Source organism: Eublepharis macularius, chromosome 1 (assembly GCF_028583425.1).
Source record: "Eublepharis macularius isolate TG4126 chromosome 1, MPM_Emac_v1.0, whole genome shotgun sequence".
In the NCBI taxonomy this organism is placed as follows: Eukaryota; Metazoa; Chordata; class Lepidosauria; order Squamata; family Eublepharidae; genus Eublepharis; species Eublepharis macularius.
The window spans coordinates 32,987,531-33,007,973 of NC_072790.1; the positions used below are offsets into that span (position 1 = coordinate 32,987,531).

General features: G+C 49.1%; 1 protein-coding gene across 8 annotated transcripts in view; it reads right to left on the reverse strand.

Moving 5' to 3' along the window:
* LOC129326452 (UDP-glucuronosyltransferase 1A3-like) overlaps positions 1–20,443 on the reverse strand; it is a 175,969-nt gene that overhangs the window by 65,628 nt on the left and 89,898 nt on the right. Inside the window, exon 1 of one of the 8 annotated variants that reach the window (XM_054974641.1) lies at positions 12,332–13,234. The exons of the other annotated variants lie outside the window; for them this stretch is intronic. Coding sequence (XP_054830616.1) covers positions 12,332–13,234 — 903 coding nt within the window. Of the gene's footprint in view, positions 1–12,331; positions 13,235–20,443 lie in introns of those variants that run through there. 8 annotated transcript variants of the gene reach the window in all.

Here is a 20,443-nt window from a genome sequence, read left to right on the forward strand (position 1 = left end):
CGCTAATGCAACTGTCTCTATATTCCTACTCTATTCGTCCTAGTTCTTGTGTGTAACCTTGAATGTGTGTGCAAGTTCAGGCATACGCCACATTATTAGTAAAGACACGTGGTACTGTGATTTAGTCTGCCTCTTTATTGCACGAGCGTCTGAAGAAGGGACCCCGGTATACAATTGGTTAGATCTGTGCTAAATTTAGTTCTGGACTGCTAAGCTAATTCCCCAATCAAACAGAGCAGTTACAGTAACACTAGAGTTATTGCATAAACAATACCTTCAACCCACCTGGATTAATCTCATGAATAGCTCTGTCTTGGGAGGGAGGCAGAAAGTGCTCAGGGAGCAGACTAAGGGTGTCACTGGAAAAACGCACACTTATGGCGGTGTAACTTCCCCACAATGGTGTTAGGCCACGGTGCTGCCAGATGCCAGATACAGACGTCCATGTGGAGGAAACCTCTGTGTTGGTGCCCTGGGGACGGTCCAGGGAGCGGGAAATGACATAGTCTTGTCCCTAAGCTGCTCTGAGCCTGGGAACATCCCCTGCAATGGCAGAGAGTTACACCAAGAAAAAGGGCAGCAAATCCCATTGACTCCCATGCAAGAGGAAAACTCATCTGACATGGCACCGGGGCTTAGTGCCGCACAGGATGCCGACCACTACAAGAACCAATCAGCCCACATTACTGTGACGGCCAAGCCTCTGACATGGGGACTTTGTGGACAAAGTGGGAGAAGGGGCACAAGGTAGAAGGACAAGAGTGTACAGGAGGAACTTTGCGAAATTCAGTGAGTGCCGAACACTCACTGAGGGAAGGACAGCTAAGTCCAGAATATCTAACCCACAACCAAGTTGGTACCTGACTCTGGAGTCCTGGCCAGGGGAGGTCCGAGGGCATACCAACAGGTAAGAAGGAGCTGAGGAGGTGGCCTGATGCCAAGCCCTACCTGGAGGTTGGCAACACTAAGATTCCTTTAGCGAGGACTTATTTTTAATGGGTAAAGAATATGCAAGAGAAGGGAACTGAACCCTATCTCCTCCCCAAATCTTATCTTAGTCCACTCAACTGATTTCCATATTTTGTCTCTTTACCTAGCCGTTTATTGAAAACAAGTAGAAAAATAAAAAGAGTACAAATGCTTAGTCAAAATGCAATAGACTGCCACCAGCAAGTAATAGCAGTAGCAAAACTTGATTAACTTCTTCCACGTCTGGAAAGCAACATCATCTGTACCAGGCACGTCAAAGTCATCACAGTCGGAGCCAGGTAAACACAAATGGGGAGGTGATTCCAACAATGAAATGACAACAGGAAGAAGGTTCTGTCCTTGTAAGCCACAGACATCACTGGTGGGATTCTAACAACAAATAAATGTGTGGCTGAGCAGGGCAGTATGCGTGAATGTAGTGGGTTAGGGTTAGGGTCAAGATAAGCACTTTTGAGTTGTGCTTGGAAACAAGCCAGAAACCACTGAAGCTCTTAAGGTATTGAAAACTATGTTCCCTCCAATCTATACCAGTCAATAGTTTTGCATTGTGTGAACCAGCTGAAGTTTTTCAACGGTCTTCATAAGCAGATCCAAGTGAAATGTAATGCAGTAATTCAACCTGGATGTAATTGGATATTAACAGAGGTGACTAGAGATGGGCACGAACCGGGAAAAAACCAAACCATGTGGTTTGTGGTTCATCAAATTTCATCAACCACAAACTATGAACTTTCACAAACCTGCCCCTGGTTCACGAACAGGTTCGTGAAAACATCACATCCAGGTCAGAAAATCATCACTTCCGGGCCACCAGTAGTTTACTTCCGGGCCAGCAGAAGGTCTGCAGGAAGTTCATCCCCTGTTGCCCAGGAAACTGATTGATTGGCACCAGGCTGTCTGCAGTGACAAACCAAACACTCAACCAAATGAACCAGTCTAAAGTTCATGGCGGTTCATCAGAAATGGGGTCTGATGGATCTTGGTTCGCAAACCACGAACCAGCCTGGTTCGTGCTTAATTTTGATTCATTTTTCAGTTCGTGCCCATCTCTAGGGGTGGCTGTGGCCAGATCGGGTTTTTTCCCCCAGAAGAATCACAGCTGGGAAATTTGGTTAAAGTACTTTGTGTAACCAGCTTGTAAGTGTTCCATCTGCAGCTCCAATTTTGGAAATGGAGCCCTCTCTCAGTTGTTGATCCGCAACATCAGCAACACTCCTATTTGGACTGAGATATAACCTTATTTTATCCTCCAGGACTTGGTAACACTCCATTTCAAGGTTTTTTTAAAAAAAATTTCCAGCTAAATATATCCCGGATTTAACTGCTTAGATAGTGCTGGGATGTGCTGAAGGAATTCTGAAGCTGGGTTCAGGTATGCAAAAGAATTTTAAATGGCAAAGAGTAAAATAATAAAACTTATCATTGAAGTCATTGAATAAAACTAACTCAGTTCCAATAATCTACAAGCTTACCAGCAGGATAGAAAACAAAGCAACCAGCCTCAGCCTGCACATTTTACAACGATCAAAAACCCACCCATTTGGCACATTTCTTTCACTAACCTCTGGGCATCACCCTCGCATGACCGATGATGTCCACATAAGTGATTAGCAGCTCATTAACCGATTGAACAGAAGTTCAAATGGTGCAATGTAGGGTGCACGAAATTGGCAGAAGTTCAATGTAAAGTTGAAAGAAGGTTACTGAGTACTTACTGAACGTCATGGCGCCCGTCTGTAGTTTAATATCTATTCACTGTCAGTGTCTGAAACACAACCTTAAAAAGAAATGTTTTCCCTCCAAAGCTTTTTCTCACCTCTAAGGAATGCCTTCCTTAGACGAAGATAGCTTCCAGTGGGTAGACATGTTGATTTGCAGTAGAAAAGAGCAAGATTCAAGTCCTGTAGCACCTTAAAGACCAACAGGTTTCAGGGTCTAAGCTTTCCAGTCAAACTCTTTTTGTCAGATACAAGATGTTTCATATCTGACCAAGGGAGCATGATTCTTAAAAGCTTACGCCCTGGAAACTCCTGACCATCTTTAAGACTGGAATCTTGTTCTTCCTTCAATGAATAACTCTATTAGGGAACTATCACCGATTAAGAAGCCTCATTTATCTGGAAAATTGTTGACTTGCAGGTAACACTGTTTGGTGTGTGCAATGTTTACAACTGTCTTCGCTGAGGCTAGCAGGCTTGGGGTGCTGGACCACTGCCGCTTCTGATAGTTGGGGACAACCTGAGACCTATATTGTCATGACTACTCTTTTAATTGCGTGGTTAGATAGGGTACGTCTTTAATTTTCTTGTTGACTCTCACTCTCTCTGGGTATGTAACGCTGCCACCGGGCATTTAATTCCAACTTGATTAATTAACCTTTCCCATAGTAATATGCCCAAGCTTTAAGACTCCTTGGTTGGACTATGTGGTCCTGAGTGTCAGAAACCTACCCCAGTGGGGCGCTCTGCCTGCAGATGATTCCTCCTCCTCTGAGGAGGGGCTGGAAGAGCCAGCGCGAGATGCACCCTCAGCCCCTGAAGCTCCAGATGGCAACCAGCAACCCGGCCCCTCAGCGCAGGATAGTGGAGGTGAGGGGGGGCGTGGAGAGGAGGCAGAACCAGCGCCTCAGAAGACCAAGCCCAGCAAGCCAGCAGTGAGGCGGAAGGCTTGTGCACGCGAGGCGGTGTGGGAATGGAGGAGGAGCGCACGGCTGCAGACACATGGGGAGCAACCCGGCTCATCGACTGGAAGCACCAGGTAGTCCAGTTCCCAGCCGGGAGACCGGGTCCCTCCCAGCAGCTGATCGCCAGCATGGACGCCAACGCCCAGGCAACCCTGCTGCCGCCCTGCTATGCTGAGTTTGCGGACGTGTTCCAGGAGAAGAGGGCTGATCAGTTGCCGCCCCACCGGGCATACGACTGTGCGATCAACCTGATGCTGGACAAGCCCCTGCCTACAGCCCGCCTCTACTCCCTGACCGAGCCAGAGTGCCTAGCGCTCCAGGAATTCCTGACCAAGACCTTACAGCGGGGACTTATACGGCCCTCCACCTCACCCACATCAGCACCAGTCCTGTTTGTGAAGAAGAAGGGAAGGGGGAGCTCAGACTGTGCCATGACTACCGGGCCCTGATCCAGATCACGATCCGGGACCGCTACCCACTACCCCTTATTCTGGAGCTCCTGGAACGGCTCCGGGGAGCAACCCACGTTACCAAGCTTGACCTGCATGGGGCATACAACCTGATCTGGATCTGGCAAGGGAACGAGTGGAAGATGACCTTTCGGACTCACTATGGCCAGTTCGAGTACCTCGTCATGCCATTCGGTTTATGTAATGAGCCCTCTGTCTTCCAGATGTATATAAATGATGTGTTCCGTGACCTGCTGGACCACTACGTCATCATGTACCTCGATGACATCCTGGTGTTCTCTCGGAACCCCACTAAACACCCCAACCATGTTCGGAATGTGCTCCGCTGGCTGAGGCAACATGGGCTATACGCTAAGCTGGAGAAGTGCAAGTTCGACCGAGAAGAGGTGGAATTCCTGCGACACCATGTTTCTGCCCAAGGCCTCCGGATGGACCCAGCCAAGGTAGAGGACGTGCTCTCTTGTCAGGCCCCCAGGAAGCAGAAGGACATCCAGCGGTTCCTGGGATTCACCAACTATTACCGGCAGTTTATCCTGGGGTTCGCTGAATTGGCGGTACCCCTGACCTGGCTCATGAGACCCCGAGGTCCCTTAGCTTGGTCCCCGGGGTCGGATGGGGCTGACCGCCGAAGATGAGGCAGAGCAATCAGGCGAAGGCGAGACACCTGGCCCTCTTATGCCGCCCTGACCTTATAAGCAGTGGGAGCAACTTTGTTCACACTCCTTGCGCCCGGCAGTTTGCCTCGTAGCCTGCCTTGCTCGGAAGGATTTCCTGCGACCTGACCTCAGATCCATCCCCAACCACCCCTTGCCTGTCTCTGTTTGTAACTGACTCTCCGGCTGTCAGACCTCGGAACCTGCACCCTTAACGGACAGACTCCCCGGCTCTCAGACCTTGTTAAAGCTCCTTGACTCTCCCCTGCTCGCGCCCCTGATGGACAGACTCCTCGGCTCGTGACCTTGGCGTGTTCTGGACTCCCGTTCGCAGCCCGACGCTCAGTTCAGCCCTCGACTCGCTGGGAGCCCTTGCCCTGACCGTGACTCTGAGGATGAGATTGTTGTATGGTAGAGAGAGGTAGAGGCAGTCCTCCTGTGCAAGCACTGAGTCATTACTGACCCATGGGGGGATGTCGCAAAACGACGTTTTCTTGGCAGATGTTTTATGGGGTGGTTTGCCATTGCCTTCCCCAGTCATCTACACTTTACCCCCAGGAAATTGGGTACTCATTTTACCGACCTTGGAAGGATGGAAGGCTGAGTCAACCTTGAGCTGGCTACCTGGCTTCCGCTGAGATCGAACTCAGGTCGTGAGCAGAGCTTGGGCTGCAGTACTGCAGCTTACCACTCTGTACCATGGGGCAATCTGTGCCACGGGACTCTCTGTGTTGTATGGTAATAGCATAGAACTCTAGGTTTAACAATAAAGAAAATAACACTTTATTTGTACAAGACGCATATTGGTTTCAAGATGTTTAGCAAATTTTCTTCAGTGCATATTAATAACTACTGACTGAGGTGTCACAATCTTTCATTTCACAATCACTTCTCTCTCTCAAATCCTCCTTTCTCTTCAGATGTACTTTGTATTAGGCAGGGTGGCATCATCTGCCCACTGGTATTTCCTCGGCCAGATCTGCCAGATCACCGCACAAGAAACATGGTACCTCTCAGCCCATGCAGGGTTTTAGCCCATAGTACCAAAGACTCAGCTACTGGGTCTCGAAAGCTCCCCAGTTGCAATCATTTGCCACTAGTCAGGTTAAAGGGTATTAAAAAGGACCCCCAAGAAGGTTTCATCCCCAAACCTTCTTCCACTGCTAACACAAAAGTTGGTTCTGCTCCCTGGACCTTCTTCCATTGTTGTCCTGAGATGATGGAATTTCTTCTTTGGAACAAGTAGAGTGTGCCTTAAGTTCCCACTTCTTTCTTTCTCTGATCCTTACCTACATGGTCTACCTCCCCCCCCTGCCTCTTAGCTCCAAAATCCTACCCTACCTTCTCCCAGCAGGTCCTATAATCTTCTAGCCTCTCACGGACTCCCAATTTTCCCTGCCCTTCCAAGGCCTCCTCTGTCCCTTTCTTCCTTTCTCCCCCACTTACCATCTGCTCTTTTGTGGCTCTTTGGGAACACGAGACAACTCCACGCCTGATTCTGGGTGGGGTTTTTTATAATGTGAGAGGAAGAAGTCAATTGCTATTGTATTTTTATCACACAGCTGAATAGAACTGCCATCGCTATTTGCTACTTAGAACTGAGTTTTAGGTAAACGCTATGGGTTCTCCTTTGGTTTTGCTACTCTTTATCTTGGTTGGGGAAGGCAATGGCAAACCACCCCATAACAAAAAATCTGCCAAGAAAATGTTGTGATGCGACATCCCCGAATAGGTCAGTAATGACTCGGTGCTCACACAGGGGACTACCTTTACCTTTTCTGATCTTGGTCTGGACAATAAAATTATCCTCTGTTTAAGCATCTGTTTTTCTCTGCTTTCTTCTCCAGGACTATACCAAGTCTTGACATGTCTGTATATATAAAGACATCAAAGGTCCCATGGGAGCCAAAGTCTAAAATTCCATATGTGGGGTCACCCATATGGGCATACTTTGACATAGGTTTCCTTTGGTAATACCTTTATCAATAATTTCCCCCAGATTTAACAGTCAGCCCCTATACAGGTTAGACCAAATGTAATTCCTGTTTCAAATGTTCATTTCAGGTGGGTAGCCGTGTTGGGCCACAGTAGTCGGTGGGGGGAGGTGCAAGTGCTCAGTAAGTTTAATAGGTGCTACACCAATATATTTCTGAGATACGCAAGCTTAAGCTGTGGTTGCATGAGCACAGTACCCTGCTGCTGCCACGCTGGTCCCAGCAGCCAGCACTGCCTTACCATGGCCACCCCTGGCAGGCCCCTGGCATAAGGTCCTACATCAGAAGGCGAAGGGGGTGGAGTTAGCTGTCTAAGTTGCTCAAGAACGAGAACACCTCGACAACACCAGGGAAAGTTACACCAGCAAAAAGCACAACATAGCCCATAGGGGCCATATCGATCGATCGATCTATCGATCTATCTATCTATCTATCAATCAAAAAAGCTAGGAATAGTAGGCTTGCCATTCCCCCATCCCGAGTGGGGATCCCCTGCTCCCACCTCCCACGTACTGCCCCCACTTACCTGGCCGGAAGGAGGGCACACCCTGGCAATGAAGCACACCTCTGGGCGGCATGTTATGCTCCCGTGCCCCACAGCTTATGCAGCAGGTCCATTTTGGGGTGAATTGGGCCCCGTGGGGGCAATTCAGCCCTTTGGTGAGCACACGAGTGCTCCCGGGCTGCCCTTTGACCCATGTGATGATGACACTTCCCAGAAGTGACATCATCATGTCAGCCAGGAGCACGAGAAAGAGAGGTGAAGATAAGGAGGAGGGGAGGTAAGACCCAGCGTCCCAATCTCCCTCTGGGAGAGTGAAGGGGCCTGGCAACCCTGAGGAATAGTCATATAAAGACGAATGAGTTAGAACAGCAGAAGTGTTTACAATGAAATATAATAGCCTCCTTTATCATAAAGAAGGGTGAGAATTATTTCTCAGTGATAATGTCTTATGAATCTAAGTTATTAAGAAGAATTGGAGGGATGAGGGAGCAAAAGGTATCAGGGCTTGCTGTTGCTGCCGCTGGGTGGGGCGCCGGCTGGGCCGGCCGTGATGTCAGAGGGGTGCCAGGGACACTGCAGGACCTTGCTCTGTGGAAGGATGGGCAGTATACATCACCCACACTCCCTCTCAGTCCACTCGCTGGCCTGCTCAACCGGGCCTGCTCACCCCCTGCGTCCTCCGTCGTCTCCTCCTTCCAGAACTCTCCTCAAAGCCTCCACTCTCGCACTGCTCTGCTCCCACTCTACGCCATCACTCCTTACTCACACCCACCACCTCAGAGCTCTTCCCAGCCATCCTTTATAGGGCTTCCTTCCTCCGCCCTGCCGTTTTCCAGCCTGGTTCTGGGCTGCCCCAAGTAGTTGCAGCTGGGGTAGCTGATCTGGCTCCACTGACCAGCATCAGCTGAGGCTTGTTCGCTGGCTGGCAAGCCTCCCTGACTCTGCTGATTGCCGAAGGCAGGTCCAGCTGCAGCCCTCCCCCTGGCTGGCTGCCAGGCCTCTCTGGCTGAGCTGATTGCTGAAGGCAGGCGCAGCTGTGGCCCCTTGGCTGGCTGCCCAGCTCTTCCAGCAGAATGCCTCCGGAGGGGGAACATGAGAGAGTCAATGTTAAGGTCCCACTGGTGAGTCTTGTCGCGCGTCATCTTCTTCATGGCCTCCTTGGTGGTCTGATTCAGTTGCTCTGCCAATTGGTCTGTTTGAGGGTGGTAGGCCAAGGTGAACAGCTGCCGGATCCCCAAATTCCAGCAGAGTTGGCGCATGACCTTTGCACGGAAGGGCCCTCCCCGGTCTGTCAGGATCTTGTCCAGCAGTCCCACCATCGTGAACAGCTTAGACAGGGCCCGAATCATCCCCGGGGTCTGCATGGTTTTTAGCGTGATGACCTTGAGGAACCGTGTAGCATAGTCCACGATCACCAGGGCAAAGCGGTAGCCCTGGGGGGTGCACGGCAGTGGGCGGATGAAGTCCATGGCAATCTGCTTGAAGGGCGTCTCCATGATGGGCAGTGGTGTGAGGGGGGCCTTTGGCGGGTGCCTCGCTGCCACCTGTTGGCAAGTAGGGCATGAGCAGCAGCGGGCCTTCACATCTGCATTCACTGAGGGCCAGAAGAACCACTCGAGGACCTTCTTCAGGGTCTCGTGGTGTCCTAGGTGCCCAGCCCATGCGGGCTCATGGGCCATGCGAAGGACTTCCGCTCGGTAGGCTGCTGGCACCAGCAGTTGGCAGACCTCTCCCTGGCCGATCGGGGCATGGGCCAGATGGACCCACATGCCTCCCTGCTTCTTGATGCGGGGGAGCCGCTGGGCCCTCTGCTCATCCCACACTTTCTCCTCCTCATGAGCCGCGGTATCCCACAAGCGCTGCAAGGATTTGTCCACTCCTTGGGCGTTGCAGAAAGGCCGGTCTGCTGGAGGTCCCACTGGGTCTGCACTTTGTGGTTCCGCTGTTGGTCTGGTGGAGGGGCCTTCACCTGGGTCGGCCACCTCGTTCATCTGTAGGACCACGGCAACTCGTGGGGTCACCAACGCCTCCAACGCCCCCCTGAGCAATTGAGTGAACTCCGGGGCATCCCTTCCCAGCAGCATTGGGTACGGCAAGGGGGCCACCTTGGCGACCTCCATGCGGTGGAGCGCTCCCAGGTATTCCACTGTGACCCAGACCATAGGACACAGCTGGGTGTGGCCCATCACATTCGCCACCAGGATCCAGCAGTGCACCGGGGTGGCAGCCGGGACAAGTTGGGCATGGATCATGGAGACTTCACTCCCTGAGTCCAATAGCGCCTGTAGGCTCTGCCAGCCTATCCTCACCGTGGCGCACAGACTCTGTGCCCCCTTGCAAGCTGTGTTGGCTGGCGAGTTGATTTCCCATGCGAAGGCACATTCTGCCGGCGAGTCAGCCGGGGACGCCCAGCCCTAAACCTGCTGCTCCACCTCCTGCAGCAGTTCCGCCTGAGTGCCCTGGTATACGGCCGCCAACCTCCTCCACATCTCACCCAGGCGCTCCTCCAGCCACTGTCCGAACTCCGCCGGGGCTGTGGCGCTGGGATACACCTTCGACCGGCACCTGCGTCGGAACAAGTTTCCCCGTATGGGCCACCAATTTATCAGGGCTTGCTGTCACTGCTGCTGGGTGGGGCGCCGGCTGGGCCGGCCCTGACGTCAAAGGGGTGCCAGGGACGCTGCAGGACCTTGCTCTGTGGAAGGAGGGCAGTATACATCACCCAGACTCCCTCTCAGTCCACTCGCTGGCCTGCTCAACCTGGCCTACTCATCCCCTGCGTCCTCCGTCATCTCCTCCTTCCAGAACACTCCTCCAAGCCTTTTCAGACTGGCTTGGACTGTCTTCCTCTGTTTTTCCACCTGTTGTAGACATACACTCAGACACTGGATACACAGCTCACCACGCCTTTTTCCATCAGACCAGCCTCGTTTAGAACCTCCAGGTTACAGTGCAGCGGACGCGTGCTGGGCCCATAACCCTGTCAGTATGCATGCATCCCAGCACCGAGGCTGCAGGCAAGCAAAGCAGAGTCACACACACCAGTAAATGCTAGTGCAAAAACTATTTACACTTATTTACAGAACATACAGTTCACAGTCATTCAATCAGACAAAGTGCTGCGCCGGCCAGTCTGTTTTAAAGCAGAGAGAGACTATACAGAGCATATACACTTATACACATATCAGCACTGACGATTATCCGATCAGCAGTCATGCTGAGTCATCTATCCCCTCCTGGATTGCATCATCCAGGCAGGGGAGGAACCAGATCTAACTAGTTCAGTCAGGCACATGCAGCGATCAGGAAGCCTCAGAGATCATGCTGTATTTCATCATCCAGTAAATGCCTGTAGTTTTATAGCAATGTAATGGTAACAGCGTCCTTTGTCATCTCCTCCTTCCAGAACTCTCCTCCAAGCCTCCACTCTCACACTGCTCTGCTCCCACTCCACACCATCACTCCTTTCTCACACCCAGCACCTCAGAGCTCTTCCCTGCCATCCTTTATATGGCTTTCTTCCTCTGCTGCAGGCCAGTGGCTCAGTCCAGCTGCAGACCCTCCCTGCCTGGCTGCCATGCGGTGGAGTGCTCTCAGCCTCTCTGGCTGAGCTAATTGCTGAAGACAGGCGCAGCTGTGCCCCCTTGGCTGGCTGCCCAGCTCTTCCAGCAGAGTGCCTCCAGCAGCTCCACCTGAAGAGGCTTTGCTCTTGGCATCTCCTGAGCTAGGTTACTATCCTCTAGCTGGGGCGTGCCTCTGGGCTGTTGGGGCTGCTGCTCCTTCTCTTCAGGTAAGAGCTCTGTTTGGGCGACTGCTGGGTCCCTAACCCTGCTGTTTTTGCCCCTTTCCTCTACTTTGCTGAGACTCCTGTCTTCTCCCTGGGGGATGGGACTAGCTGGCCTCCCCTTGCCCCCTCTAGCCTTCTGAGGTTTTGGAACCTCGCCCCTTCCCCCTGGCACAGACAGATTACGGCTCCGTTTGCCAGCCAGAGCGGTTGAACTGCTCTCTTCCGGCTGCCCCCCGCCGTTGCCTCCCAGCAAGTCCGGGGGCTGGGCTGCTGACCCTGGACACACGGCTCTTTTTCCCTAAGCGTCTTCAATTGTCTCTGTGGAATTTTAAACATCCCACACATAAAATGTGGGCCCACGTGACTTAGGAAACTACGTGAACTCTTTTTAAAATGTTCACTGTATAGTGTCAGCGTAGTGATGTACAAAACTGTTATTTTCCACTGAGAGCCAAGCACATGCTCTGGCTGCATCCACAGGGTGACAATTTTTTGCATTTCTTTCAGGCAAACAAGGAAGCAGAACTTTTGTGTGGCTTCTCTTTACCAGAGTAAGCAAATTGAAATGGGAGAAGAAAAGGTAGAGACAAAGTTACTGGGCTCAATTCAAGGTTTGGGCTATCACATACAAAGCCTTTCAGGGCCTTGGTCCCTCATATCAGTGAGACGGCTACAATTTCTGCAATCCAAACATTATTGCTTCGTTTATTGGAAGTCCTATCTTATTGATTGTATTTCACCTACACTATGTAATCTGCCTTGATCTCAAATGAGAAAGGCGGATTGTAAACAATCTAAATAAATAAAAATAATGTAAATAAACAAGTTCTTAACAGCAGAATTACTGGAATTATTGGTGCGCTACTTTTTTTTTTTACAGTGAGCAAAATATTTGTATGATTAGAAAGCCTATATATTATCCTCAAGTGTATCATGAAACATCTAGACCACGTTCCAATCGTGATAGTATTTCTTGTATTAAATTACCAGAAACAAAATTGCTGTAAAGCTTAATACCTTGTATATAATGTCATCAATCTATTGTAGAGTTAGGTGTGTTTAAACCTTGTGGATTTCAACAGGATTTGAATGGAAATAACCAGGCACTGAATTATGGCCATAGATGGAAACTCTTCAAATCAGCTTGCCTAATGTAGGTATAATTTTAGTGTCTGCGTCTAAATAAAATTATCTACAAAATTCAGAAACCTATTCTGACATTTCTAAGAGAAGAGCAAGAGTTACCAACCTGAGTTAAGGATTTTCCCCCCGCACAGTTTATCCCTCCAATTGCAACCACATTCGGCATTAACGGTCTGGGATAATCAAATGTAAAGTCTGCTTTTATCAGCCAAAGTGATCCATGACTCCAAAGTTCTGCGATAGTTATGTCTTTTTGAAGAAAATCTGTAGCAAGACTTGAGTAAGGAGAGTAGAAAAAACCACAAAGGAAGAATTCTGACATGTACACCAGCAGATTGTTCACACGTTGTGCAAACGTCATATGGTCTGTATTTGTTGTAAATTGTCTTGGAATGTACGAAGGAGGGCTGGGGCACTGAAGGGCCTCAGAGTCTAAACCACAAGAAGTCCCTTGCAGCAAGAAAAATACAGAAGGGATGCCGAGATATTCGGCAACTATTTGGCCACATGGCATCAACGGGTCTGTAAAAAGTGCATCAAACTTACTCTGCTCAATGTACCTCATCAGTTCTTCATTGAATAATAGGGACGTACAAGTGGAAAAAAACATATCGGATGTCTTTTGCAGCATCTTATATACTTTAACCACCCTAAATAAAAAAGGGAGCTCTTCAAAAATCCCATTGACAGTGTTCTGATAATGTTCCTCCAGCTCTTCTTGTGTGAAAGGCACTGGATAGGTTTTCAGGGTATAAAGATCATCGGATGGTTTTATGTGCAGGTTTACTTCAGGTGTGACAGTGACTATCTCGTGTCCATTTTCTTTCAGCTGCTTCATGAATGACTGTATACTCAGCCAATGGCTTCCATCCACAGGTACCACCAGGAGCTTCCCACCAGAGGTAATATGCAAAGAGGACAGGAAAAGCAGCAGTGCCATAATATGCCCCCTCTGGGAGCGGAACGTGGGAAGCATGTCTCTCGTCGCACTCCGTCTCTCAGCAAGCATTCCGCATATACTACCATGGTTCAGCACAGCCTCATGCCATAGGCCACTAAACTTTGGCCTTGTATGCTAGCTGAACATTAACTTTCTAGAAAGGCCAGAGATCAGTGTGAAAACACATGCATTGCCTATAGAACCTTCCAGCTTCAATCCCTGGCATCTCTTACTGGGCTTACTGGACTCTTACCAGGTCTTACTGTGCTAGACTATTGGGGTACAGAAATCCTTGATTTGACTCAGTAAAGTATTTCCAACCTCATCGATCTCAAGTGGGCCACCCCGCTAATGCAACTGTCTCTATATTCCTACTCTATTCTTCCTAGTTCTTGTGTGTAACCACTGAAGCTATTAAGGTATTGAAAAGTATGTTCCCGCCTATCTGTACCAGTCAATAGTTTTGCATTATGAAGCTGCTGAAGTTTTTCAACGGTCTTCATAAGCAGATCCAAGTGGAATGTAATGCAGTAATTCAACCTGGATGTAATTGGATATTACCAGAGGTGACTAGAGATGGGCACGAACCGGGAAAAAGCAAACCATGTGGTTTGTGGTTCATCAAATTTCATCAACCACAAACTATGAACTTTCACAAACCTGCCTCTGGTTCACGAACAGGTTCGTGAAAACATCACATCCAGGTCAGAAAATCATCACTTCCGGGCCACCAGTAGTTTACTTCCGGGCCAGCAGAAGGTCTGCAGGAAGTTCATCCCCTGTTGCCCAGGAAACTGATTGATTGGCACCAGGCTGTCTGCAGTGACAAACCAAACACTCAACCAAATGAACCAGTCTAAAGTTCATGGCGGTTCATCAGAAATGGGGTCTGATGGATCTTGGTTCGCAAACCACGAACCAGCCTGGTTCGTGCTTAATTTTGACTCATAATTCAGTTCGTGCCCATCTCTAATGGTGACTGTGGCCAGATGGGGTTTTTTCCCCCAGAAGAATCACAGCTGGGAAATTTGGTTAAAGCTACTTTGTGTAACCAGCTCGTAAGTGTTCCATCTGCAGCTCCAATTTTGGAAATGGAGCCCTCTCTCAGTTGTTGATCCGCAACATCAGCAACACTCCTATTTGGACTGAGATATAACCTTATTTTATCCTCCAGGACTTGGTAACAGTCCATTTCAAGGTTTTTTAAAAAAATTTCCAGCTACATATATCCCTGATTTAACTGCTTAGATAGTGCTGGGATGTGCTGAAGGAATTCTGAAGCTGGGTTCAGATATGCAAAAAAATTTTAAATGGCAAAGAGTAAAATAATAAAACTTATCCTTGATGTCATTGAATAAAACTAACTCAGTTCCAATAATCTACAAGCATACCAGCAGGATAGAAAACAAAGCAACCAGCCTCAGCCTGCACATTTTACAACGATCAAAAACCCACCCATTTGGCACATTTCTTTCACTAACCTCTGGGCATCACCCTCGCATGACCGATGATGTCCACATAAGTGATTAGCAGCTCATTAACCGATTGAACAGAAGTTCAAATGGTGCAATGTAAGGTGCACGAAATTGGCAGAAGTTCAATGTAAAGTTGAAAGAAGGTTACTGAGTACTTACTGAACGTCATGGCGCCCGTCTGTAGTTTAATATCTATTCACTGTCAGTGTCTGAAACACAACCTTAAAAAGAATTTTTTTCCCTCCAAAGCTTTTTCTCACCTCTAAGGAATGCCTTCCTTAGACAAAGATAGCTTCCGGTGGGTAGACATGTTGATTTGCAGTAGAAAAGAGCAAGATTCAAGTCCTGTAGCACCTTAAAGACCAACAGGTTTCAGGGTCTAAGCTTTCCAGTCAAACTCCTTTTGTCAGATACAAGATGTTTCATATCTGACCAAGGGAGCATGATTCTTAAAAGCTTACACCCTGGAAACTCCTGACCATCTTTAAGACTGGAATCTTGTTCTTCCTTCAATGAATAACTCTATTAGGGAACTATCACTGATTAGGAAGCCTCATTTATCTGGACAGTTGTTGACTTGCAGGTAACACTGTTAGTGCTTAGATAGTGCTGGGATGTGCTGAAGGAATTCTGAAGCTGGGTTCAGATATGCAAAAGAATTTTAAATGGCAAAGAGTAAAATAATAAAACTTATCATTGAAGTCATTGAATAAAACTAACTCAGTTCCAATAATCTACAAGCTTACCAGCAGGATAGAAAACAAAGCAACCAGCCTCAGCCTGCACATTTTACAACGATCAAAAACCCACCCATCACATTTGGCACATTTCTTTCACTAAATTCCGGGCATCACCCTCACATGACCGATGATGTCTGTCCGGGGTTTGAGTCCCAGTGCCCAGACTTGCCAGGAGGGAGCAGTGGGAGGCAACCGGGAGGCAGTGGCCCTACCACCCCAGCCAGCAACCAGGTCCAGAACCTGCCCACTCCAGGGGGAAGGGGCGAATGGCCAAAGCCTCAGAGGGCTAGAGGGAGCAGGGAGAGACGAGCCAGTCCCACCCTCCAGGGGGAAGAGAGGGAGCTGAGCAGGACAGAGGAAAAGGGCCAAGGCAGGGGGAATAGGGACCCAGCAGCAGCCCAAACAGAGCCCTTACCAGCCAAGGAGATGAAGCAGCCACTACAGCCCAGAGCCACACCCCAGCTAGAGGACAGCAGCCTGGCTCAGGAGTTGCTAGTAACCAAGCCCCTCCAGGTGGAGCTGCCAGAGGCATTCTGGGGGATGAGATGGGCAGCCCTGCCCAGCATCAATGAGCAGGCAGCCCAGAAGTTGGCCAGGGCAATTCCTCGTGAGCAAGGCCAGGCAAGCTCAGCAGTTCAAAGGTCTGCTGGGGCAGCTCCTCATGAGCAAGGCCAAGGAGACCTCAGCTGGGGATGGCTCGCATTCAACCCCACCCTGCCAGCAAGGCAAGGAAGCCAAGAAGGGATTAGTGGTAGGAGGGAAACACCTGAGGGAAGGCACAGCTGGGCCAAGTCAGGAGAGGGAACAAGCCTAGAAGGAGGGCGGGGCGGGGAAAGGAAAACCTATATTAGGTGGCTAGGAAGAGCTCTGAGGTGGAGGGTGTGAGTAAGGAGTGAGAGCAGAGCAGTGTGAGAGCAAAGGCAAGGAGGAGAGTGGATGAAGGAGGAGGAGGAGGAGTTGGCACAAGCCAAAGAGGGTGAGTGGCACAGGTTGAGCAGGCCAGCAAGTGGACTGAGAGGGAGTCTGGGTGATGTATACCATCCCTCCTTCCACAGAGGAGGGTCCTGCAGAATCCCTGGCCCCCCTTTGATGTCAGGAGCAGACCGCACAGCACCCCACCCAGTGCCCTGCCCAGCAGCAGCCGCTGCAAGCCTGTTCAAGGTATCTCATCAGTTCTTCATTGAATAATAAGGATGTACAAGTGGAAAAAAACATCTCCAATGTCTTTCTTATGGCCTTATATCGTTCAACAACTGTAACTAGAAAAGGCAGCTCATCAAAAATTCCATTTACAAAGTACCTAAAATGTTCCTCCAGCTCTTCTTGTGTGAAAGGCACTGGATAGGGTTTCAGGATATAAAGATCATCGGATGGTTTTATGTGCAGGTTTACTTCAGGTGTGACAGTGACTATCTCATGTCCATTTTCTTTCAGCTGCTTCATGACTGACTGCATACTCAGCTAATGGCGTCCATCCATGGGTACCACCAGGAGCTTCCCACCAGAGGTAATATGCAAAGAAGACAGGAAAAGCAGCAGTGCCGTAACATGCCCCCTCTGGGAGCGGAATGTGGGAAGCATGTCTCTCGTTGCACTCCATCTCTCAGCAAGAATTATGCATATACTACCATGATTCAGCATAGCCTCATGCCGTAGGCCACTGAACTTTGGCCTTGTATGCTAGCTGAACTTTAACTTGCCAGAAAGGCAGTAGATCAGTGTGAAAACACATGCATTGTGTATAGAACCTTCCAGCTTCAATCCCGGGCACTCTTACTGGGCTTCCTGGACTCTTACCAGGTCTTACTGTGCTAGATTATTGGGGTATGGAAATCAGTGATTTGACTCAGTAAAAGGCAGCTTGAATTGTTTATACTGATGTGTCAAACAGCTAAGTATACTTTAAGAGCCAAACTAGAGTTATTGCATAAATAAAACCTTCAACCCACCTGGATTAACCTCATGAATAGCTCTATCTTGGGAGGGGGGCAGAAAGTGCTCAGGGAACAGACTAAGGGTGTCACTGGAATAACACGCACTTATGGCAGTGCAACCTCCCCACAATGGTGTTAGGCCACGGTGCTGCCAAATGCCAGATACAGACGTAAATGTGGAGTAAACCTCTGCGTTGGTGCCCAGGGGATGGTCCAGGGAGTGGGACATGACTTAGTCTGGTCCATAAGCTGCTCTGAGCCTGGGAACGCCCCCCTGCAATGGCAGAGAGTTACACCAAGAAAAAGGGCAGCTAAGTCCAGAATATCTAACCCACAACCAAGTTGGTTTTCAGGGTACCTGACTCTGGAGTCCTGGCCAGGGGAGGTCTGAGGGCATACCAACAGGTAAGGAGCTGAGGAGATGGCCTGATGCCAAGCCCTACCTGGAGGTTGGCAACACTAAGATTCCTTTAGCAGACAGGAGGACTTATTTTTAAACAGAAAAGAATATGCAAGAGAGGGGAACTGAACCCTATCTCCTCCCCAAATCTTATCTTAGTCAACTTGACTGATTTCCGAATTTTGTCTCTTTACCTAGCTCATGCAAGAGGAAAACCCATCTGACATGGAAGCGGGGCTTAGCGCTGCATAGGATGCTGACTACTACAAGAAAACAACTTGTTATTGAAAACAAGTACAAAAATAAAAAGAGTACAAATGCTTAGTCAAAATGCAATAGACTGCCACCAGCAAGTGATAGCAGTAGCAAAACTTGATTAACTTCTTCCACATCTGGAAAGCAACATCATTTGTACCAGGCACGTCAAAGTCATCACAGTCGGAGCCAGGTAAACATAAATGGGGAGGTGATTCCAACAATGAAATGACAACAGGAAGAAGCTTCTGTCCTTGTAAGCCACAGACATCACTGATGGGATTCCAACAACAAAGAAATGAGTGGCTGAGCAGGGCAGTATGCGTGAATGTAGTGGGTTAGGGTTAGGGTTAGGGTCAAGATAAACACTTTTTAAAAAAATGTATTTTTATTAATTTTCCATTTTTTAAAATATAACGAAAGATAAACACTTTTGAGTTGTGCTTGGAAACAAGCCAGAAACCACTGAAGCTATTGAAGGTATTGAAAAGTATGTTCCCTCCTATCTATACCAGTCAATAGTTTTGCATTGTGAACCAGCTGAAGTTTTTCAACGGTCTTCATAAGCAGATCCAAGTGAAATGTAATGCAGTAATTCAACCTGGATGTAATTGAATATTACCGGGGTGACTAGAGATGGGCATGAACTGGAAAAAAACCAAACCATGTGGTTTGTGGTTCATCAAATTTTACAAACCACAAACTATGAACTTTCACAAGCCTGCCCCTGGTTCACAAACAGTGTCATGGCCCAGTCTGAGAGTGAGGTCTCCTCTGGAGGAGAGGAGCCTCGTGTAGCCAGCCAGGATTCCTCGGGAGAAGAAGAGTTCTGTGTAGCCATCCCTAGCCCTGACTCAGCAGAAGCCGGAAATCAGGAGCAGCAGCTGCTGGCTGATCAAAGCCCACAGCCAGCAGTTGAGACACCAGCACCCTCTAGCCCCAATACCACAGGGGAAGCCCAACCAGGGGCTCCCCCCCCAGGTTCACCCATGCCTAGAGAGTGCCGCAGACAGCGCCAGAGACTGGGACTGCAGGAGAGACGGTGCAGTGCTCGTCTACTGAGCCGATGACAGCTACTGGAGAGCCACGATGAGTAGCAACAGGATGGAGCCCCAGCAGCTGGCTGAAAACCACGCCTGGCTATAAAAGCCAGCCAGGAGCAACTGCCTGGTGTGGAAGCAACATGTCTACTGCCTGCAACCACTCCGTGTTCAGTGAACCTTGCCAGTGCCTGCTTTTGGACCTGATGCTATCGGTGATTGACCTTAGACTGTGCCTGCCCTCGCTCTTGGACTCTGGACACACTCCTGGCTTTATCTCGTGCTCTGACCACCGGTTTGACTTGGCTTTTGCTCTTGGAACTCCCCTTTGACTTTGGCCTTAAGATTGGGACTTGAACCACCCTGCTAGGGCTAGCCCCGCCTGTGACAAACAAGTTCGTGAAAACATCACATCCAGGTCAGAAAATCATCACTTCTGGGCCAGCAGAAGTTTACTTCTAGGCCAGCAGAAGGTCTGCAGGAAGTTCATCCCCTGTTGCCTAGGAAACTGATTGATTGGCACCAGGCTGTTTGCAGTGATGAACCAAACACTCAACCAAATGAACCAGTCTAAATTTCGTGGCGGTTCATCAGAAATGGGATCTGATGAATCTTGGTTCGCAAATCACGAACCAGCCTGCTTTGTGCTTAATTTTGATTCATATTTCAGTTCGTGCCCATCTCTAGGGGTGGCTGTGGCCAGATCGGGTTTTTTCCCTCAGAAGAATCACAGCTGGGAAATTTGGTTAAAGCTACTTTGTACGGCACGGTCCGTGGCAGATGGCAATGCAGGCACGGGGCACACTTGTAATAAAGTCCAAACACACACTGGGAAGTCCAGATATAGGTCTGGGCAGGGCTGCCCAGGAAGAGAGTCCTTTGTGCAGTTAACCAAACATGGAGTCAGGGAACTACACAGTCTATTGTAGCAGTAAGGTAATTAAACAAGCAGGCAGGAAACTGACACGTGTACCAGAACACACACGTGCAGGGCAATCTTTGTGTAGCAGTAAAACAGCAATGCAGGAAACTTCAACACAGTCCATGGCAGGCCTTAAAGCAGGAGAGGGGGCCTACTTGGCAACAATTCCCCCCCCTCGAAGACCACGTGATGTCAGGCACATGGGTCTCCGAACTTGACTTCAAAGGCAGGATGAGCGGCACATCGGGTGGTCGAGCTTCGAGCGAAGAAGGAGTGGGAAGGGAAGGAGGGGAAGGCGTCACTCAAGAATTTAGTTTGGAGAACCACCTAACCGAATAAGTGAATTTGGATCAGCCAATGGGCTGCAGGTCTCTGGGTTCACACCAGGAGGTGTGCTAAGTGCGACCGTCAACATAAGCAGCAATTCATAGTTACATAAGCAGCAATGAGCAATTCATGTATATAAGCAGCAATAATTCATGTTTTTTTTTTTGAAAAATTTTTTATTGGGT